A 24,576-nucleotide genomic window follows, 5' to 3' on the forward strand; every position below is an offset into this window, starting at 1 on the left:
AATCTGAGTTGCGTCAGCCTACATTTTGCCGCGAACAGCGCAAAATTAGTTCGTCTTTTAATAAAGAGCTTGTTAGGATAAGCTGAGCTACGATTTCTATCTGCAATTTGTTCTAATTGGGATGTGAGGTAAATGGCATTGAGAGCAGGGTGGTATACATAAGTCTCGTTCAGTAACAACAAATCACACGTTTAAAAATCTTCACAGCAATATTTATTCCAGAAGTGAATAATACTTCTGATCATTCTTATGACATCAATTAAAAAGCTCATGGATCTACCTGACTTTTATTTATAAGAAATTACAGCGTTTTATCATAATTTATTCTGTAGATCTGTTGAAATCAATATAAAATTGCTTTAACTCGATTCAATGGCACGCATTTTATATACATTGGATTACTATAAATAAAAATCTGAATATTACACTACCAAACTTGCCCTTAGTAAATGTCTTTGATACAAAAACCCTCCAAAATGCAGCATACAAAGCCAACCAGTGCTCTGTCATCCTTTAAACAAGAGTACGGAAACAAAAAAGTAGGTCTGTTCATACTTGGAAGCGACAATTGGTAGAATTTGATACGATCTGAATCCAACTTACTTTTAACTCACGGAACAGGAAGTAGAAACATTGCTATTCCAAAATTGCACTTTTTATTCATTTCTCCACATCAACAAAAAGGTAAAACAAAGATATGTTACGCACCAAAACTTTGTCTCTCAAAGAGTATTCCAACCCTGGGAAATCCTTGTCTGAAGTAGTCCAAAAATTGAGCAATGCATGCGCGACGTCAAACAGCTGAACTTTTACTATCTCTTGGAACTCAGTTTGTGCAACATGATGCTGCACAAACAGGCATTTCGAAACACAAGCTTATGCAAAATAGATTTTTTATAAGCAAGGAGAAAGTATTTAAACAATGTTTTTACTTCCTGCCAAACTTCAGGTTGAGCTCTTTGACGTCGCACATACATCGCCTGGCTGCTAGGTTACTCCAAGATAGCAGCGGCAGGTTCGAGATTATTTTCGGACTACTTCAGACAAGGATTTCATAAGGTTTGAATACTCTTTGGAAGCTGAAATTTTGGTGACTAACCTATCTTGGAATTACCTTTTGGCTGACATAAGGAAGAAAAAGTGCCATTTTGGAATGAACTTCTCCTTCAAGGACTTGCGAGGTAATTGAAGATCTGGGGTCAGCAGTTTTCGGAAGGCGAAAGTGTGTGTTTTCGAGACTGTTCGGAATGTCATCGAACAATCACCGATGAAACGATTGATCGCAACACTAGCGATTGCTGGCCGCCTCAGAATTATTTAGGACACTGAGCGACAAGGAAAAAAATAAGCAAAAAAGGCGTTGTCTTTCTTAAAGAGTTTACAAAAACATGCGACGTATAACTCTTGATAATCTGGCTGAAAGTTTAGAAAAGACTAAGTTAAAAAAAAAATACGTGTCCTACAATGACCCAAGAACGTAAAAGAAAACATTACCATTTCATTCATTATTTTGTCTAGAGCTAAATAATTTTAGTTAGTAATTTGTTGGCAAAGTGGCCAGTTATCATTCTGTCAAGATCGTCGACGTAAAGCAGCATAACGCTCACTGCCAACAGAAGCTTATCACGCACGGGGTGCATTCCGTACGGGAGTCCCCTTTGAGCTGGACGGGAAATGCTGATAGGTCTCCTGGGGATGAACGCTTGGATCTGAATAATCTTAACTCTTCATCTTGCAGTGCATCGAACGAGATCATATGAGTCTTTCCTGTGGAGGAGGCTTCAACATAGAATCCAGTTCAACCCGTCCAGCTTCTACTTCTTCTTTACTGGGGCTGTATGTGCCATTAGACTCTCGCTTCTTCACAACAACCAACAACAAAATGAAAAGCAAAATGGCGAGGACACATGCCGCTGTGACACCACCAATAAGAGCAGCTGGAGTTTCACTTTTGCTTTCATCCGGATCCGTTGGTTCCAGTGACGTTTCACACATCACTCCGGTGAAGTATTGTGGACAAACACACGAGAAGTTCCCAAACTGATCATTTACTTGACACGTAGCACCGTTCTCACACTGGTTTTTTATGCAGGGATTTTCAAACTGACACGTTTTGCCCACCCAGCTAGTGGTACAGTTGCAGCTAAATGAGTTCGAAGAAGGCGTACATGTGCCATTGTGTTGACATGGATTTGGCTGACATTTGTTTATGGATTCCGCACAAGTCTTGCCCGTGTAACCTGGGTCACATTGACATTGGAAAGTATCCATTAATGGGATACAATTTCCATTCACGCACGGATCAGGACTGCAATATTTCAACAATCCACTGCAGTTCACGTTACCGAACCCTTCTGTACAGTTACAGAAATACTTGCCTTGTGTATTCAAGTTCACGCAAGTCGCGTTGTTTCTGCAGGGGTCTGGTGAACAGTAGTCTGTAATGTTCTCACAGTTCCTGCCGTAGAATCCTAGTGCGCATGTGCAGGTGTAGTTACTAACAGGCTGGTATGTTTCAGTACATGTAGCTCCATTCTTGCAGGGTCCGCTGTAACATGACTGGAAGATGGTACAGTTTTCTCCTTTGTACTCAGGTGTACAGTTACACTGGTACTTATTGTACGCTAGTCTCTCGCACGTTGCATTGTTCTTACACGGTTCAAGTTCACACAGGTCAATTTTCTTTTCACATTGATTTCCTGTATAATCAACCGTGCAATTACACTTATAACCCGGGAAATAAGAGGAGTTAACATGGCTGTCAATGCATGTGCCATTATTTTGACACGGCTCGGCGTCACATTCACGAATATCATTCTCACACTGTGTGCCGTTATAACCCTCAAAACAAGAGCAGCTATAACCTGTCTCGTTATCTGAACAATTTCCCCTATCACCACAAGGATCTAGTATCTCACAAGACCTTGTTGGGTCATACTCACAAAGGACACCGAAATATCCTTGGTTACAATTACACTCAAAGCCACCGAAAGTGTTGTTGCAGTTGTCTGTTCCCGTCGCATTACAAGGTCCATGCGGCTCCATAACCTCACATTCATTGATATCTAGCTCACAGTAAGTCCCGTTAAAACCTTCCAGGCAGGAGCAGTCATACGAGTCGATTCCATCATTACAAGTAGAATTGTTTGTGCAGTTGTTAGCGGCACAGTCGTCAATGTTTATTTCACAGTTCCTTCCAGTATAACCTCTGGCGCATGTGCAGGTATAGTTGAGATGTAATTCAGTGCAGTTAGCGCCATGTTGACATGGATTAGGGATGCATTCCTTTGTGGTGTGCTCACATCGCTTTCCTTCAAATCCCGGGGTACAGTTACATTGAAACATGTCAAATCCTACATCACTCACTTGGCTCTGATTGGTTGCCATGTCAACGCCTGTCACATTATAACACGTGCCATTGACGCACGGGGAGTGTGCGCATGTCATGTTGGCTGTCAGGTTACAAACAGGCCCCGCCCATCCTACTGGGCATGCGCAAGTGAACTGGTTCCAAACATCACCACATATACCACGTACACAGGGTTTTGGACCGCAAACATCATCGCTATGGCAACCAAGCGGCACGCCTGTGGTGTTAACATTGAAGTGAGGCTTTAAAGGAGTCACGTGACTTACATTCAAAGTGCTGTTGTAGTAATCAACAAATGGAAGTAGCAGACCACCAATGCGCATGTTATCTAGGCATCCTTTAAACACTGACCCACCCACCACAACTGGAGTGCTGAGTAATAAGCTTGTTATATCCCCATTAGAAGGTCTGGATGAATTAAATGTGGAAGAGCCGTCTACGGTCACGTGACTCTGGTTATTTGTGATGTTAAACATGACGTTATGCCACTGACCGTCATTTACTGCATCATCTGAAAATAATAAAGACATGATTAACAAGGATGATATGGCTCTGTAGTCTACAATTCATTTATGAACTCGCCACACCAAACATTCTCACTGATATTTTACTTTCTAAGAGTAGTAGTGTAGAGTAATCCTACATTTCCCCCTCCCCCCACCCCTCTCTAAAAACGTTAAATAAAAACACGCAAAAACTTTGTGTCATAAATTAGCTTTTCCTTGAAGCTGTCATGTCTCATGCCATCGACAGTAAGCTTATCGGATTGTTCGACAATATTCGAACCCTGACTCTCGGAATGTCCACTTTTACGTGACCATAAATCCTTTGATGACGGTTTATCATTATTACTTCACTATATCTTCTTTCCGGCCTCAAGAGTCCTCATGGGCCCGATGAGGATAAGTAAGTAAGTATATCTTCAACGGTAAACTTCGGAAGTCTTTGGAACTGATATTGTAATACGTTAGTCCAGCAATAACTATCCTACCTGACAAGATAAACCCACTGTCTCCATCCAAAGCAAAACTTGTCTTTACTCGTCCATTGGTAAGTTCCATTTTGAAGTTTCTGTTAGAATTTGAATAAATTTCAATCAACACAGTTGATGACTGCCTTGTTCGCACTCGTAGAGACACGTCCATGCTGACATTCACGTTTGAAGTAAAGTTGAACTTTACACTGCTTATACTGCCATTCAGGGTAACAGGATGTATACCTATAGAACATATAAGACAACAAAAACATTAAAAAAGTGTATGATACACCTGCCGTGCAGATGTTTTGAAATTCATTAGTGCCAAGCGGCAGAATTGGTAAACGTTTGGACTCGCTGCGGCGGCTTATTCGACTCAGAAGGAAAAGATCTACACCAGCAATATGGTGGGTAACCATGACGAAACATAACCGTGTGGTTACGCTGTCAAGATGACTAATTGTGTCCTGCGCTATGCGACTAATAATATAACATGTGAATGTGATAAATGATCATCGCAGTGAATTTCCAATTTAAGCAATTGGAATAAAGAAGCCTGAAAAAAAAAAAAATTCAGGGCTTCAACGGGATTCGAACCCGTGACCTCCGCGATACCGGTGCGATGCTCTACCAACTGAGCTATTGAAGCCACACATTGGGAGCGAAGCCACACCTCGCTCCCAATGTGTGGCTTCAATAGCTCAGTTGGTAGAGCATCGCACCGGTATCGCGGAGGTCACGGGTTCGAATCCCGTTGAAGCCCTGAATTTTTTTTTTTCAGGCTTCTTTATTCCAATTGCTTAAATTGGAAATTCACTGCGATGATCATTTATCACATTCATATCCATCCGCAGTTCATATATGAATCATTTCATATACATTACATAATATAACATGTATTGTAAAAAAAGTTACTCGTTCCTTAAGTTTTCCCTTACTTAAATATGAACGGTTCAATACGCATACTGTAAGAATAAGAACGCCGTCCCTAGAACAGTAATGAACATTGTAATCAATAGAGGTTGGTTAGCCAAACTGTTTTTAGAGGGTTAACATAGGAAAATGAATTCTACTTGAATCACGAATAAGGAATGAAGTAGTTACTAAGTAATCCAAAGCATTACATTTGACAAAGGGAACTACCCAAGCATTTTGCTAGCACTTACACTCATAGTTTTGTCCGACATCTAAGCAGGTTGTATTGTGAGGACACAGGTTGACCAGGGAGCAGCCATACAGTGCACAGTCCGGGCCACCGTAGCGCGGTTTACAGTCGCACTCATACTTGTTCCACAAGTCTTTACAGAAGCCTCCATCACCACACGGTAATGATCGACACACGTTCATACCCTTACAACCCACACCTAAACCGCCATGAGCGAGTAACTGGAAACGCTGAATAGAAATCAACGAGCCATCATTTATCTCAAAATGAAACAGTTTGTTGTTAAGCCGAATGTCCTGCAAACAGCCTCGGAATGGAGTTCTGATAAGATTGGCATCAGGGTAAAGAGAGAAGTCATCAAGTCCTCCAATGTAGGTTAGAGTTAAGTTGATATCTTTGTCTGCAATGGGTTCAGTGAAGACGCTAACGTTATCAACACGTGACATGTTCCCTTGGATTTCAACAAAGTGCCACTTCCCGTCACTTATATCTCCATTTATGGTAACATTGGAATTCTGTCCATTTATAGTTACCCGGACAACCAAAACACCTTCATCAATACCAACACTGATGTAGTTAGTCTTGTTGTCTGTCATCAATATTATCAACCCGCTCAGTTCTCGAGTTCGGATGAAGAATGATAATTCCCCAGTTGCACCAAAACTTGTACCATTAGTGAGGAATTTAGCAAAGCTTGCATTACGCATGCTCTCAACATCACGGCGACGTCTGCTGCTAGCAGAGTTTAAGGGCTCGGTCGCACCAAACGTTGCCGGAATCAAACCTGAGAAAAAATATGTTTTGAAAGTTATTTCGGTAAACACCGTGTATATGAGCAGAAGAAAAATTGTTGTGAAGCGTTACTTTAACCTATTTTACGTTACATATCTGCTGGTAATGCTGTGTGCGTTAGTTTTACATGCCTAGGAACAAGTTGGGGAATTATCTTAGAATGTAGCTTTGTACTTTCATTGGTGTGCAAAACCAAGAACATATTTATTTTTTGTAGTAAATTGCTATTTCGAAAATTTTAGTTATTGTTCCCAGATGCTTATAGCAATATTTAAACAGTAGTAAGGTCTCCACCATAGTTAGGGTCAGGGTGATTTTACACAACTTTAGGAGAAAGAAAGCTCTAAACAAATAACCATCTAAAAATGCCTACTATACTTAGGGAGGGGGGAGGGACATGAGGGTAGGTCTGTTCTTCCCCCCTCTGTTGGGTGAAATGCTTGTTTGTTTCACACACACGTAAATTAAACGTTTTCAAACACGATATTTCAAATTGACAAGGACTAACATGACTCACTTGTATTACATCGCGGACCGATCCAGGGCCGTGTACATTCACAACTGAACTTGATCCATTCATCAACACACTTGCCATGTGCACAGGAGTTAGACACACACACCTCACTGCGTGGACACCCAGTGACGGTGTTGACTAAATCCACCCCTGCCTCTGCTATAGGGATGACTTTCTCGCTGTCAATCATCACATCTTGGATACAACCAGTAAAATTATACAGAAGGTTTTGATCATGGCTTGAAGGAAATGAAGACCCGCCGATGTAAAGGTTTGTTATGAAAACTTGTGTTTGTAGAGACAAAGATTCCTTGCATTGTTGGCCACAAGATGAATTATCCACCATGAGGCTCACTGAGTCTCTAGATATGTTAACGTGAACTGTGTGCCAAAGCCCATTGCTGAGATTAGCGGCTCTCCCAGCTGAGAAGTTCTGTGTTTCGTTGTACAATACATGAACATTGTTGTTATCGAGGAACACAAGGAATTTGTTACTTGAATCAGCAGCTAGTAAGCCGTGATTAAGAGTTGTCCTTAACTGAAACGAAAGTTCAAACGTTTGTTTTTCAAGGGTGAACTTCATATACGAAGAGCCATTGAATCCCACTGTGGTGATATTGTCACAGAGTGTCCCTCCAAAGCCAGCTGCACATGTACAAGTGAAGTTGTTGTTTTGAATAGTACATGTTGCATTGTTGCGGCACGGATTAGGATTGCAGGAAGATCTTCTGAGCTCACAGAACTTGCCAGTGTAATTTGCTGTGCACGTGCAGTTGACATCAGCTATCAAGTCCACACATGTCCCATTGTTCTGACACGGATTGGAGTCACATTCTTTAATATCAACGGAACAGTTTTTACCTGCGTGACAAAAAAGAAAAAAAAAGATATCAAAAGGTTCAGCCATGAAAACTAATATTGAACAAACCTGAACAGAAGAAAAAACAATTTTCATGGTGTTTGAACAGCAGAATAATTATCGAATTTTGCCATTGGTAGAACAGGGAAAAGAATTTCTATTTCAACCTTGCAAGAGCATGTGCAGTAGAAATGTGAGATCCACACAATGTCGGTTTAAAATTGTTTCCAAAAAGTGCTTTGTTTGATTGTTGATATGCTGAGTTTATGCCAATAAAGCAAAATAGGAACATTGAATAGATCAATATTAGTGAAGATTTTTGACAACTTCATTCTTTAATTTATTTGGTCGTTTTGTCAAAAATCTTCACTAAAATTGATTTATTAATGCATCAGTCAATTCCAGCAGTACCCATCCCCCCCCGGGCAACCCCGGGGCATTTCCTAATGTTGTCCGTCCCGAGGGTGGGGCATTTGCGTACCTCGGGTTGACCCCCGGGCATTTGACACGTACTTTCAAAACCGTCGAGTGAGTCGCGTATTCGTGATGGAGGCGTTTATTGGCCAAGACGTGGACTACGTTGGGCACTGCTGGAATTGACTGATGCATAACCGACAATGTGGTACAATACACGTGGATTGTCCCTCTCGTCTCCTAAGGAATACCCAGGGAATTTCCCATTCTCATGGAGTACTATCATTTATTTACGACTTGACCTTCAGAAGCTTAAAAAAATCCCTAAGCTAGAGGAAACCAAATAGCAATGGTTTTATCAACACACGACAAGAATCCCTTTAGGAAGTGAGAATAGCTTGGGAGGGTGCAGATGAAAATGGACTACGACAATGAATATGGAAAAACTTTAAAAACATGTATTCAGGTGGATTTGCAGCCCTTTGAAATTTTGTTTCAGCAGCAAAATCTTGTGAAAAGAGGGAGTGATCAAGTTCTTGTTTCCTTCCCTCCCTCCCTCTTTCCCTCCCTCTCTGCTTCTCTCCCTCAATGCCAATAGTTTATGTCAAAGCAATTGCTTTCATTTCATAATCAGTGTGCACATGTTACCTGTAAATCCTGGTAGGCAGGTACAGTTGTAGTCGTTAATCAAATCAGTGCAGTTTGCACTTTGTACACAAGGGTTTGGTTCACATTCGTTGATGTTTGTAGAACAGTTGAAGTCTGTAAAGCCTGGTACACACGTACAGGTGTAGTTATTGATTGATTCAGTACATGTTGCATTATTCTGACAGAATCCAAACGCACACTCATCTATATCAACAGTGCAGTTCTGTCCTGTGTAACCAGGCATGCAGGTACAAGTGTAGTCGTTAATTCCATCTACACATGTTGCCCCGTTTTTACATGGCTGATCATTAAGTTTGCAGTCGTTGATGTTAGTCTGGCAATAAATGCCTGCAATAAAAAACAAACAAACGAACAAAAACGTTGCTGGACTGTGTCTGTCTACCAATACACTTTTACAAAGTTCTTTCTATGTTCCCAACTCTGTTTTAACGTATCAGTGCATCTCGGTAATTAGCATCTACTCACTTTAACTTCTTTACAGATTTCAGGCCTTGTTCACACTAGCGACATAACGACATGGACAAAACGACCTAAAGAAAAGTTCAGTTCTTTCCTTATGTCGTTATGCTTATGTCATTATGTTCCAACTATGTCGTTATGTTTATGTTGTTCACACAGGTGACATAAAACATCATAACGCGTGGTTCACACGGCAACATAACGACATAACAAACAGCAAGGTCACGCAAATGCAAAAAACACCTCAAGTTAATGTTTTATGTCACCAGTGTGAACAACATAACATAACGACATAGTTGCAACATAATGACATAAGCATAACGACATTCTTTATGTCGTTATGTTAGTTTAAGCAGCTGCCACCACGTGTTTGTAGTTACATTTAATGCCCATCAGATTGAAAGGTCAGCAGTGCATACCTCATCAATACCTTGCTTTCCAACCCGGTAGAGCAGCTTTAAACCTTCCATCTAAATTTGTGTGTTACATCTACTGTACATGCAGTTAAACAAAACATTTATGTTTACTGTGAATATTTTTAATGACTATCCTTTCTGTTTTCATATACCTGTGAAGCCATTCCTACAGAGACACTCAAATCCTTTGCGGTCTGGGTCTAGACAAGTGTAGCTGGAAGCATTGAGGTTAAAGCAACGGCCCTGACCCTGCGGGCCAAGAAGCTCACTACAATGATTCCCGCTGCTACATTCATCGATATCAATCTCACAGTTTTTGCCTGTAGTCCACTGATCACAGATACACTTGTATGATCCAGGAAGATCAATGCATGTCCCACAGTTGCAAGACTGACCTGGCAAAATAAGTTACAAAGTCAACAACAAAACATGCTTGTACCCCTAAACTAATCACAGTTCCAATTACTTCATAAGTAATGAATGTTCAAAGTTAAAAGAATTACAGGTAAACCACACATCAACACAGCAATTCAGCCATTACATGTCATTGCAGGCTTGTTATAACATTATTATTAACTGAGATGTGTTGTGACGCACTGGTATGCTTTTTGTACTTACCTTGACATTCATCAATATCTATTTCACAGGACGTACCATTGAACCCAGGATTGCAAATGCACGTATATTCGTTGATACCATCATTGCAAGTTCCGTTGTTACATCTGTGTGATGGACAGTCGTCAATATTGTTCTCACACTGCGTGCCATTAAATCCTGTTACGCATGTGCAGTTAAAGCCACCAATCAAATCAATGCATGTTCCATTGTTCTGACAAGGGTTTGATTGACACTCATCAATTTCCAAGTGACAGAACTCTCCATAGTACCCTGGGGGACACTGGCAGGTGAAGTTATTGACACCATCGATACAAGTAGCGTTTGCGACACAAGAGTCATTTTTGCAGTCGTTTGTGTTATTTGAGCAATCTTCACCTTCAAATCCTAAAACATAAAAAATAAGGTGTTTGTTGTCTTACACAAAAATGCACCATACATACTGTATTTGCTACAACCATTGTTAGCAGACCATGACCTGTCCTTTTCAATGTGGGAAAATGTTACAAGGCTCTGCATTGTCTGGCTAACTTTTTTCAAATATAATTACAAAAATAAGCCCAACCACCAACCCAAGATAATATCCCCCCCAAATTTCAGACACAAAAATCCCTCTGATAAAAGGCCCCAACCCTTCCCTAAATTTAAGTCTACAGGTATAGCTTATATATGGTTATAAATTTTGACAAAAGTTTACTAATTTATTATTAAACTTTTTGAGAGTAGATAGTTGATAGTCACTATAATTGCAGCTTGTAGCATATACAGATAAGATAATGCATTTTATTATATAAACTACAGAGGTATAGCGAGTGGTAGCAAATCAATACAAGTAGCATCACATGCGTGTGGATAAAAATGATATCCACACGTGTGATATCATTTTTGAACAATCAGCTCGCAGAGTTTGCCATGTTTCAATGCTCAATGAGCCAAAGTAAATTGATATTAATTCAAGAGATCTTCGGATCTTCCTCAGCAATCTTCAGAAATCTTTGGAAATTTTCGAAAAAGTTCAGAAAATGTTCGGAAACATTCATACGACCTTCGGACAACATTTTGAAAAACTTCCGAAATCTTCAAAAAATGGTTGGAAATCTTCAGAAAATTGTCAATAACTTGGAGTTATGAAATTTATTTTCTCATGTTCAAATCAATATCACACACGTTCGCTGTGCTCACTCGTGAGATATCCATTTGAACACTCGAAGATAAATTTCATATCTCTGCACGCGTGTTGCATCAAGTGTTCAACAAGAGTAAGTGTGTGGATCAGCAAAATCTCCTGGCCATTATAAAGATGGCTGCTAATAGAGAGGTGGCTACATGTAAGTGAAGCTTCAGCCGTGTACAGTATTGACGCAGACTTAACTGTCTAAAAGTAACATTATTAGAGTACCACTCACTTACCAGGCTTACAAACACAAGTGTAGTTATTGATACCATCCTGACACAGTGAGTAGTTGTTACAAGTGTGGGACACACAGTCATCAATGTTATGCTCACACAAGGTCCCATTAAAGCCTACCACACATTCACATCTATAGCTGCTTACTTCATCTTTACACTTCCCTACAAATAAAACAAATACACGGTGACAGTCACAACCCTCCAAGCTTACTTTTTTCCTTAGTGGCCATTTGGCCACCAACTACTCAAGTTTTGGTCGCCAGTGAAAATTTTAGTCACCAAATTAAGCTGATGCTTTCAATCATTCCTCTCAATTTTAGTCGCCAGGCTGGCGACCTTGGTTCAAATTTAGTCGCCAGCCCCAAAATTTTAGTCGCCATGGTGACTAAAATGGTCTTAACTTGGAGGGTTGAGTCAGATAAGGAGTCCCTGCTGATAAGACTGTAAAAGGAATTGCAAAACGTATTAGGTGACTGTCCTGTGACAGTCACATGCAACTGGGGTTCATTTTAAAGGGGGGTTTGTAAGGGCTTCCAGCTGTGTGCAGGTGTGCTGCTTGTTGTTTAACTCTTTGCTCAACTAGTGTTACAAGTGTATCCATTTTTCTCCTAAGTACAGTGGACTTTCAGTTTGGCCTGCTTAGTTTTGGGATGACAACAAGTGAAATGGCTCCTGATGGTTGTCGTCCTTGGCGTTACAACAAAATGAATGCCTTGATTTTTTTTGCTTAAATCATGTATAGCTTCACCATATCTGTGTGTAAAACACCTTGCCTAAGCTCATCTGCTAGTGGTGCAGAACAGCTCTGCATTTAATCACTCCTTGATTAAATTACATGTTGTTCACAAAAATATTGTTTTTAATGAACCAAATATAAATATTGAAAATTTACAAAATTGATATATACAAATTCACATTTTAATTTGCTTCTTTGCCAGAGGGCGTTTAAAACATGAAATGGCGAAATGCCGAAATGATATTAAAAATAAGAGCCAAATTAAGAAATAAATGATATTACTGTTCCATTGAAATCTGCATCTGATTTATTCAGTGTACACTAATAATAAATCAAAAGGGGTAAACATTAGCTTAAGTTTAATTAAGTAATACTCACAAATTGTAATGTTTTTAATATTGGAACAAACTACAACCAAAGCAATCGTTTCAATCACAAATTTTCCGTCCCAGACCTTATAACTCCAGTCTCTCCTTGTTAACGAGTTGCTGTTTACCTAGGATATTTTTAATCAAAATGGCGGGATGATAGGAGGTTTTGCCTGAACAGTTCTTCCATTTACATGTAATATATGTACTAGAACCTTTTTTTTAAATTGGAATTTCCACGTCCTTATCCATTAACATAGAAGTTATAACTTCGTTTTCTGTTTTACTTGTTTTACAGCCATGGAACGAAGACATCAAAAAGGCGAGACAGCGGCATTCACATGCTGCCGCCTCACATGCTTCAGTGAAATTTATCACTGTTTTTTTGTTAATTATTTTTGTTCGCATATAAATGGCAACTTTGCTTGTTTCACTTTAGAACAACTGCAAATTATTCCTTCATTATTATTGTTGGGATTTATTTCCTTGTCCTTACATTGTGCACAGAATAAATCATGCAACAGATGTGGATTTCAGTGGAACGGTAGTATCCTTTAATTTATTTTGGCTCTTTTTAATATCTTTGATGTCATTTTGCCATTTCGCTGTTTCGTGTTTTAAACACGCCCTTTGCCAGATATATAGGTATTACATGTAAGTGAATGAGTGGAAAATACCTCCATGTTGACATGGGTTGCTTCGACAGTCATCAATATTGTCGTAACAGTTCTTTCCATTGAATCCTGGTTGACAGATACACTGATAAGTTCCTCTGTGATTATTACAAGTAGCATTAGGATGACAGGGTTTTATGGTTTCACATTCATTAATGTCGTCGTCACATGTTGGTCCAGTGTAGCCAGATCCAGTGCAGTTACAAGTAAAGTTGTTGATTCCATCAATGCAGGAGCCATGTTTACAAGGAAACGCTGCACAATCATCTATATTTTCATCACATCTCTTTCCCTTAAAACCTTTGCAGGAAAAGAAAATCGTTAACTGAAATTAAGGATAAATTTATTTACCCTATTTATTTGAATAGCACAAACCTCAAATAAATGCGCCCCCCTCCCCCCACCCCCCCAAAAAAAAAAAAAAATGAAGTGCACAAGAGGAATAATGATTATTGTTTCTTCACTGGCTTACATGAGATGGAAATTGACTAAGTACTGCTTAAAGACCTCCCCGAAGACCACATTTTTGTAGTATTTTACAGAAACTTTTAATGAAAATTTGTACAGATAGATCTTTTAACGTTTTGTATTATTTATTGTTTTGTTGCAAAGTAAACTAACTTCTTGCTGAAAATGGTGGAAATTTAATTGCTCAATCTCGAATAAGTGCCCTCCTCACATAAGCACCCACTCTCAACGTCTCAAAATTTCTGGTGTCACATTAACTCAACTCTCTATAAGGCGGACACCTCTCTAAGACAGACAGTTGGGGCCGGTCCCGACGGTGTCCGTTGAGTTGACTGTATTCTGTTTATTTAATCGGTTTAACAGTGCTTCATGATTCGTGAAATGAAAACAACTTAAGCTCACCAGTAGTGGCATTGCTCACACTGAAGTGTACTAAGTCTACTGTATTGTATAAGACAAATAGATTCCATTTTGCCATGGGTATGTTCAGTTATAGATCACAGAAGACGTCAAAATGTGGTATATGTTTTTTGTTCTTACCACATTTTGACGTCAACTGTGATCTATAAGTTTTTTTTTTTAACTGAACAGACGCACAGCAAAATCGAAACTATTTGTTAATAACACCAGTTAGTGAATGGGAGCACAGATAATACTATCTCAGCTTTTTTTTCTTTTTTTTTTTTCAAGAATTCAGTTTTTTGTGAGCCATCTGTCCATTGCAAGTGGATGGGTTGCAGATGCACCAGTTGCACCTGTCACTATGGGATGAACGTGTAATTAAAAGCTTGTTTTTAGTTTCCTTTTTATTAAACCAATTAAAATAGCATCTGTTTTACAGTTAAGCACCTTATGACCAGTGACCCCACGAATATGACCTCCTTGTTATCACAGCCACTTTTTTAGCTTGAAGGAGAAGCTTATAGTGTAGCCAGTCAACTGTTAAAGAACCCCTTTAATACGTACAACCCCCAACTGATATGACCACAATTATATTGCCTGATGGTGGTCATATTTATGGGGTTCCACTGTATAGTCAACTCACCTGTTGGACAATCACACTTGAAGTCATCACTTGTGAGCTTAGTACATGTTCCACCTTGAAGACATGGAGAGCTATCACATGGGTCAAATTCAACTTCACAGTTGCGACCAGTGTAACCAGGAACACAGGTACATGTGTAGTTGTTCTTGTCAGCAGTGTCATGACAAACACCTCCATTCAGACAGACATCAGTGTTGTTGTTAACAGTCTTATTGCATAAAGATCCAAGGAAGATTTTACATAGTCGGCCGGTCCATCTTGGTCCACAGCTACAGCTGTAGTTATTGATAAGGTCAATACAAGTGCTGTAGTGATCGCACAGAGCCCCGGCACAGTCATCAATATTGACTTCACAGTAATCTCCAGTAAAACCAGCTGGACACACTGAAAACCATCACAAAAATCATTATTAATAATTAAATTTGAATATGCATATTACATGTGAAATAATTGGAAGTAAGAATGTGCACCCGTGTAAAAAACCAACCGGGATCTTGGCGGGATCTTGCTGGGATCCCGGCGGGGATCCCGGCGGGATTATGGCGAAGAAGCATTCTTTCCCAAGTTTTTCATATAACAATACAATATTTTAGCATTAAGTTTACGTCCCAAGCATCAACAGGTACAACTCCGTAGTGAATGGTCCTTACTCAAAATGTCTACCGGTATCTCCTTCCACTGTTCTAATTTTGTAGTTTTTTAAAAAACACAGTTCAGCTGTAGTTCCGTCAACAAGTCCATGACGAAAATCCAAGAAGATAGCGCTGTCAAATTTTACAAGCTGTCGCTCGAATTAACAAGCAAAGTCCAGCAGTTTCCACAGAGGAGCTTTTTCCTAAAGTAAGGTCGGTTCTAAACTCAAGTTAATAACAAAAGCAGCGAAAAAAACACATTTTTCCAGTACTGATCGTGACTGACTCCAACTCAAAATAAATTTTTTCTGCCCAAGGGATGACGTGTACAATGGCGTGTACCCACGTGACCTATAGCAGCCAATCGTAATGCTCAGTTCACGACACCTTGCGGGAAAAGGCGGGAATATTCTCGGGACGTGTTCGCTATGTGAGTGGTCTATGGAAAGATAAATAAGCTCTAAAAAAATAAAGCTCATTCTGATAGCCTTGTCGGAGCCACAATTAAAATAGCAACTAGAGGATTTTTCAATGCAAAAAGCGCAATATTATAGCGAATTCCCGATTGTATTTGCAATTGGAAGAAAATGGCCGACAGAAATTTGTCATTGTCTTTTGTCATTGGATTGCTCAAAGGTATTTAGGTTCCCAAAAGGTAAGAATGAAAGAAAGTTAAAAAAGCTTGAAAAACAGACCGCGAATCAATAAAAATTCTTATCTCTTAATTTATCTTCACTTATTATCTCGCACCTCTTTGTCGCACCGGTGGTTCATCTAGACTGATAAAACTTTCCTCGTGGGAATCACGTCCGCCAGCTCACCGTCACGTATTATTTTAAATTAAACTGGTTTAATTTAACTACTTTCATTAGTACTTTAAGTTTATTTCATCAATTTACACCATGACTTGCGTACGGACCACAGCATAATTTGTGAGAATTTGAAATCATTGACTTTCTCCCGGTGAGAACTGGGAAGTAATATCTTGCCTGGAACACTACCGAGATTTATTCACGCTGTGAAAAGTTTGCTGGGAATTTTTTTTCTTGGCGGGATCTTGGCGAGAATATAATTCCCGGCAGTATTCTTGCCGGGATGCGTGGCGGGAGATTCTATACAGGCGTGAACCAGGCGGGAAGTCTGCTATCTTGCCGGGATCCCGGTCTCAGCAAGATTCTTGGCGGAATCAAAACTTGCCGGGAATTTTTTCCCGGTCAGGATCTCGGCAGGATATTGCCATCTTGGCGGGATCTTGACGGGATCCCGGTTCAAGGCGGGATCCCGGTCTCTTTTTTACACGGGAGTACATTACCAGGGAATCACCCTAATTTAAGTAAATCAGATTCATTTAAAATCACACTGACCTTTGGCTGGGCATCCCAGTTGGTTATCAAGCGTGCAATTTTCCTTGATGTTCACAGAAGTTAGTGTTTTTCTCAATTGAATATTTCTTCCACTTATAATACATCCAACAAATCCTGTTCCACCACCAGAGGCAGAATAGCCAGCAAATAATGTGCCTGAACTTACAAATCCTAAAATACTGTTTGGAATATCCACAGATAATGTTGTCAATCCAGTAAGGATGAGTGTTGAATTTATCCCTTCACTGCCAGCAGTGAATTGTACTTTATGGACAATATTTCGGTCCAAGTCTCTGCCTAACGTAACTGAATCCTGTATACCGTTAATTTTCCATGTCATTTCAAGATGACTTCTAATAAACAGTACAGGTGTAACAGAGTAGTTGACTGTTGTGGGAACCACTTCAAGCCGAATAAAACCATTGCTTGTCCCCTTTTGATCAAGTAAAACACCACCGCTGCAAGTTCTAAAACTGAAATCAAAACCACTCTGTAGGGGAATAACACTCGATGATACTTGCATCTGTGATGTGGCATTGAAAAAGAACTTGTTACATGTTGCTGTATATGGATAGTGAAGGAGCAAAACTCCTGCAAAATAACAAACAAATTAAAGACATTTGAATCCTTAGGGGTGGACCATTTGATTTTTGATGGGGGGGTTGCAGGATTTTTAGGCTGCTAGATATTTTTTTTTATTCTTCCAGCCCTGTAGGACTTTTTTTTAATCTTCAGGTTCTTGCACGATATTTTTTTTAATGGAAATTTGGAACACAAATTTTGAAGTTAACTTGACCGTCACCAGCCACTCATAATTGACATAATTCACCCTATTAAAAACATGCCTTTTAAAGTTTACATCTTTTTTCAAAGCACTAAAAAGTTTCATCTTTATTCAATGTACAAAGAAATGCATCTCCACTAGTCTGGGGCTAGTGGATTTTACTGTCAGGCTAGTGGATGTTATGCATCACTTACCCACTGGGCAAGCGAACGTTTTTTCCTGCTAATTACGTAACGCTACCCAGAAAAGCCTCCAGACTTGCATGTAATGGTTCCAAATCCTTGGGCATCCAGGATTCTAACAAGGGGGTTCAAAAAATGGGCCACCAAAGGCGGACCCTTCTAGGGGGGTACGGGGGCATGCTCCCCCGGGAAATTTTGCAATTGAAGTCCTCGGAAATGCGGTTTCCAGCTTTTTGAGGGATGAATGTGGACGGTTTATTATTTTAACAAATTTTATTAAACAAGGACTATGTTTAAGACTTTACAGTACAAGATCAACTGACTCTTAGAAAATGAAACTGAAATCACTGTAATATATTTGTCTTCGCCATTTCTATAATGTGCAAAATGTGTTAACATTCCTCAAAAATTGGATCAACGAGTAACATTCTATGAGGTTGTTGTTCGGCAAATTTCTGAACTATAGCATCGTAATCGACAGGCTTTTCGTAATGGATACTTATTAAAGCCAGGCCCGAGAGTCTCGGTTGTCATCGTCGTTCGAAGGTGGCCCTTGACTAGTTTTGGAGTGCTGTTTGAGCACTCGTTGTCTGCTAATGTCACTGGAATTGTACATGCAATTCGCAACAACAAGTGGATGTTCGGAAAGATGTTTTGAATCTGAATGCATGAATATTTTTAAATCATAATGTACTTCTGGATCAGAGGGTTCACTTTAATAGGAATTCTAATTGGTAAATCACGTGTCACGCGCTTGCAAAATACCAAATCACGCATTAAAATATGCGATGCCCAGTGTGACTCACAGCTACTTCAGGGGCCGTCATGCGTCACGCAAAAATCCTTTGCCACGCCCTGATTACGGCTGCTCGATATTTTTTTCCTCTTTAACAATTCTGCATGATATTTTTTTTTAAACCAGAAGCACATGCTCGATATTTTTTTTGGGATTTGCACAACCCCCCCATCAAAAATCTAATGGTCCACCCCTTAGAAACAATCATTGCAGTGTCCTGCTGTGTTATAATTCTGTAAAATGTGCTGCTTGGGAGGCAAGCTGAAGAAATAGTATAGCAGCTCTTATATGCTTGTAATTCTACAGGTCCTCTACTATGGCAGTTGCTATTGTATTTGGGGACTAGGGGGCACTGTTGTGTGTTTACCTTGAAAGAGCTGCTACCTGTGACCCAAGAACAATGCCTCATTATCAGCAGGGATTTCAAAATGTTTTGAAGTACACGTCAGCAACTAGTTAGAGCAGACAGCTGCGACAAGCCGAGCTTGTTTGACACAAGCTGATTGCTATGGCCAAAGTAACCGGCAACATATAATCAAGTAGCCAGTGGAACTACGGTAGTTGCCGATTCGTTTTGACAACCCTTATTATCAGCGGGATTTTTGAGACTTGTTTTTTGCTAAATATTTTCAGACATGTTCAGTATGTTTCTCATTTTGTTTTTTAAGTATAGTCAGTGAGAAAATAAGCTTAAGAGTTCTTGTTGCTAATTTCTCACGCAACAATATCAGTAAGTACTGAAAGTGTTTCTGAATCAATATACTTATTACAAATTTTATAACATAGCTTGCTCTAATCGGCTATGAAAAGCTAATGTTTTATTGAGTATAAAATATGGAAGACCACATATTATTTTTCACCTTAAATATTTATCAACAAAGCAATGAACCCTAAGCCATATGCTGTATCAATTGTCATAGTCAAGAACACACTGACTATCTGAGAACATCTAAGAAATTTAGGAGACAATAACCCTTTGGCTTATGTTTTCCAAATTTCTTGTGGGTTCTAAATTCCCATGTCACTTATGACAGGTAAATACTGTCTTTATCTTCTTTATTTGTTAATTAATTTTAAAAACTGCAATAACTCTTTAAAATTGTGGTTATAAAATGAATTGAGATTATGTTAAATTAGCTAAATATTAACTGCACTTGCAGAAGATCAGGTAAAAATCGTACAAATAAAGATATATTCCAATTCACAGCTGAATAGAATTTATGTTTTTGTAATTTTTCGCTTGTTTACTCAGGTTCTGAGATTTCTGCATTCTGCATACAAATAGTCCTCTCTTTGTAAACAAGATGGTCATAAGTCTTTATTGCATGAGCAGTTTATATTGCAAGGAGCAAAATTCTTATTTTCTCTGTGTTACGGCGTATCCATAAAAATTCTAACAAAAGAAATCTGGAAAACGTAGTTTGTTTGCCGTTTGTTGTAGAAAAAGGTGACATTATTGAAAGGATAAAGGCATCTTTCACTATTCAGTATAAGCTTACTCTGTATAGCAACGATCGACGCGCAACGACCGATGAAACACTCGACATTTACACAAGCTTCGAAGGAATACTTAGTAATGTTTTTGTATAACGACCGACCATTGAATTCGAGAAATAATAGCAAATACAAATTGAAATAGAAGAGATACCAAGTTCGTGAGCATTTATTTAGATTTACACTTAACGGCACAAAGTAGAATTTCCGCCATCCTAATCGTATCTCGCGAACGAACGAGCTTTGTTGGCGCCTATTTTTAATTGACGTAAAAGGCGACGAAATAATTGTTTTAGAACGATCTTTAGAAGAATGCTAGTTGGAATACAGCCCCAGTTGAAACGGAAACAAATGGAGGCAGGTTTACATGTATTAAACTACCACTGAGACGATGTACATCTCCAAGAAATATAAGTTTAACCCCCAGCGAAGAAACCATTGAATATCGTGATAATAAAGAGCTCACCTGTAACGAAGACGCGAAATAAAATCGCTATTTTCATTGTTGTTTCCTATTCAACATTAACACGGAGAGTGAATGAAACACAAACCGGTTGTTGTGGTAGCTGCTGAGCGCCATATTAGATCCTCTCGCTGCTTTAGTTAGGCTTGATTTGTTCGACAACTATCTTGCGAACGCCAGACACTTGAAAGCTAAGTTAGGAGAAAACGTAATCTAATCAAGACAAACAAATGATTAACTACCCTATTGTTTAAGTTCCTCCTCGCTTTTGTCAGTTATATTTGATATTTAGAGACGATATCGCCCTTACTAGTAAAAAAGTTATTCTTGATGCAGAATGGTATTGGAGTTAATAATATTTATCCATTCGTCGAGGTGTTAAGTGCCTGTCATCAAAACCTAAATTCTCCCTTCTGGGGAGGAATGGCAGATATTCGGTTTGATATGTGACAAAAATGTCATTATGTTTTTACAAAGTGACAAGGCGGACAACGTAATTACTTCTTACTGACCTTGATACTTATAAATTTGAGGAAAATATGTAAAATATAAAGTAGGGTTACGTGCACAGACTGTTGTTCCCTAACTGACAACATTGCCAATCAAGTGTCAGGCTTTTTTTTCTGGAAAATTGTCTTTAATTTTGTTAGTCGATTTCACTTTTCATTTTCAGTCTTCCAAAAAGAAGAACGAAGAATTTATTCTAAGAATTTGTCTTATCACGCTAGAATAATATTTCTGAGCCTGACAGCTGCACCAGTTTCCAGTCACGTAGCTCACGTTCGCTTTACATTAAAAACAAGACGCCTAAAGCTTAATGCTTAAAACCGGGCAGTTAATGTTTAACTACATGATTAGACAAGTACAGCAAAAACTTTTAAAATACCATTTAATTCATATTGCGTAACACGCAAGTCTGTGGATTGCTTGTCCATCCTTGGACAAATTCCTGCTTAGGCTTTCAAATTTTTAATTTTTCTTCCGAATACTGAATAACCTAGGTGTTGAAAACGTTTTGTGTGCAATCTTGAATAAATGAACTCAAACCAGTTAAATGGCAGTACAAATGATCTTCGACAAAAACAAAAAAACAATTAGAAAGATTTCGTTAAAAACTAAGACGCGTTTTTTTAAAAATGTACCACACCAAAAAATGGGAATAAGAACAAGATAAGAAAGCTTTTCAGCTTTCAAACATGCAAGCTCTTCACGTCAATTTTGGGAAGCAGTCACGCAAACGCAAGTTCTTGATTGCGTGATTCATTGCAGGTCATTTCTCCATCGCCGTTCGGTTCCGACTGAAACTCAAAACCCTTGAATGAGAAACAAAATATATATATTTTATATTCCTCGCTAAAAAGAGTGGAGTAACCAGAAAATTATAGTATTGGCTCCTGCTCGAATAAAACGAGTCACATAAATAATAAAAAAAAAACGAATAAAACGAGTCAAATATCAAGAATAACATAAAAATTTCTAAGCAAAATTATAAAAGAAAATAAAAAGACTAAAAAAGGGCATGCATTACACCACACGTATTAGACAACAGATGCTGCTAAAAATCTCAACTAAATGTGAAAAAAAGATTCAAGATGAGGCGAAGAAACATTTGAGTTGCATTAAAAATTTTGAATCCTTAAAAGCCGTGAAAATAGCATGCCGTGATAAAATTTAATTAATTATACGCGCCAAAGGGCAAGTTTTCATTTTTGCCGTCTATTCAGTTTCACAGGATGGCTTTAACGATTTACATTCCATTCTAGTTTGTAGAAATTATTATATTATTACTCTGCATTTCCATTTTGTTTTCTGAGTTCTTGAAAAGTGTACAAGTAAAGTTTTTACATCATGAACAAAATAAGGTTCTTTTGTTGTGTAAACATTCAATTCGTCTGTGACACACGGACTTTGTCGGCCCAACTGTACACGGATGGAAATAGTCAAAATGGACACAATTCTTGCTAGATGAAAAGCATCTTCAAAGTAGAGTCTGGAGCCGTTTTTAAATGCAGGAGCTTGCTGCAAAAACATTGCGTGACTGATGTAAAAAAGCTTCGACCTCAGCGACCTGTCGAAACAATCACCGGTTTCGGACTCCAGAACTCGCTTTAGTCGAACGCTTGAATAAAAACACAAAAATATATCTTTCACGTTTAACAGAAATCGGGGTATTAGATAAAATTTTAATTGCTCCTGCTGAGTAAATATCAAAAGTGCGGGATCTGTATCTTGGCCAAGAAAGCGGCCGAGTGAACTACTACGACAAATGACGCAAATATGTAAACATCACATGGTGCCTCAATCTATAAATAGATGCCGTGTTCGTTTCAAAAGCCTAAAAAGGCAACTAATACAAACGTGAAAAAATAAAAAAGAAACATGAAAAAAGTTTTAGATTAATTTTTATTCAAGATGGGGTCAAGAAACATTTTAAAAGGCAAAAAGATTTAGAAAATTTCAAAAACGTGAAATTTTGCATGCCGTGGTAGAATTTAATTACATGTATTAAATTACCCGCGCCAAGATTTCATTTTCATTTTGCAGACCATTTGTTTTACTTGCTGGCTTTACGGATCCCTTCACAAATACCATCATAGTTCGTAGAAATACTATACATTACAATTTTGTTTACTGAAGTCTTGGGAAGTGTTTTACATCAAGAACCAAAATAAGATTATTTTGCTGTGCAAACATTCAATCGTCTCTGATACGCGACTTTGCCAGCTCAACTGTGCACGGATGAAAATGGACATAATTCTTCCTATTAAATGAAAAGCATCTTCAAAGTATTCCGGCTCAAAAATGCTCTGGCTACCAGCCGTTTTTTAAAAGAGCAGTTATGCGTAAAGCTTGCTGCAAAAACATTGCGTGACTGAAATAGCGGTTTGGAGCTGTCATGTCAAAACAATCACCGGTTTCGCAATCCAAACGCTTGAATAACACAAAAATATATATATTTCACGCTAAACAGAAATCAGGGTTTTAGATAAAATTTAAAATAGAAGAGTGATTTAATAGCCGGGTTTAATAGCTCCTGCCGAATAAATATCAAAAGTGCGTGATTTGAATCCTGGCCAAGGAAGCGGCCGAGCGGGTCTGGAACGATTTACCGACAAGACTACTACTACTACTACGACGAAAAAATTCCGGGCGATTTATGAACCGGGCTCGGCCCAGTCTCTGCCCGGTTAATTAATATTTACAAGGCTAGAATATATTAAAACATGAACGTTTGTGTTCTCGTCAATTTATTATTTATTTATTTATTTATTTATTTATTTATTTATTTGACTCATCGACTATTTCAACGTCTGTAATCTACACCATATCCCCCTCCCCCACCCTCCTCGTAGCCTCTTTTCTGCAGTCTAATCCGTCAGGATCGGACCCCGGGGGGGGGGGGGGGACTCGCATATGAAAGTGACGAGGATGCTCGTCGTCTCGCTTAGGGGTGTAAATTTTGGACTTTTGGTCTCGCTTAGGGTGTTCCGGGAAAAAACGCCCAAAACGCCAATATTTTTAGCCATAATGGTCTCGTTTAGGGTTACACACGAAGAAATATACAAATATAAACTCCATTCTTAGTTTTTGGGTATCTTTTAGGGGTCAAGAAAGGCTTGAGCCACACCCAGATTGGTCTCTTTTAGGGGTTCTTTTCAAAATTTCCGACGAGCATCCCCGTCCGTCTCATATGGGAGTCCCCCCCCGGGGATCGGACAGTCTACAGACGTAATACTTACTGTGTCCACGCAGGTGTCTCAAATTTCCTTCCTACGTGGACACCAGGAAGGAAACTTTATGGCCTTGAAATCTGAATTTGTTTTTCACGTTGAGCCGATGTGAATGGAATATAACTAAGATAACATAATCTGGGACAACTTTTTCAGTTACTTTGCCTCCTTTGTAACTAA

The 24,576-nt window shown here is 38.9% G+C and overlaps 1 protein-coding gene across 1 annotated transcript; it reads right to left on the bottom strand.

The window, feature by feature from the left end:
* Nucleotides 1-190: 190 nt before the first annotated feature.
* On the bottom strand, nt 191-20,800 carry LOC144634690 (uncharacterized). Its single transcript, XM_078493727.1, has 12 exons — nt 20,669-20,800; nt 16,947-17,537; nt 14,951-15,334; nt 13,441-13,737; nt 11,660-11,821; nt 10,253-10,636; nt 9,787-10,029; nt 8,739-9,086; nt 6,821-7,678; nt 5,513-6,295; nt 4,362-4,589; nt 191-3,881 (listed from the first exon to the last, which is right to left on the bottom strand). The coding sequence occupies exons 1-12, from the start codon at nt 20,703-20,705 to the stop codon at nt 1,753-1,755; spliced, it is 6,444 nt and encodes a 2,147-aa protein (XP_078349853.1). The 5' UTR covers nt 20,706-20,800; the 3' UTR covers nt 191-1,752.
* Nucleotides 20,801-24,576: the final 3,776 nt, after the last annotated feature.

This window comes from Oculina patagonica, chromosome 1 (genome assembly GCF_052425735.1).
Source record: "Oculina patagonica isolate OP01 chromosome 1, crgOcupat, whole genome shotgun sequence".
NCBI lineage: Eukaryota > Metazoa > Cnidaria > Anthozoa > Scleractinia > Oculinidae > Oculina > Oculina patagonica.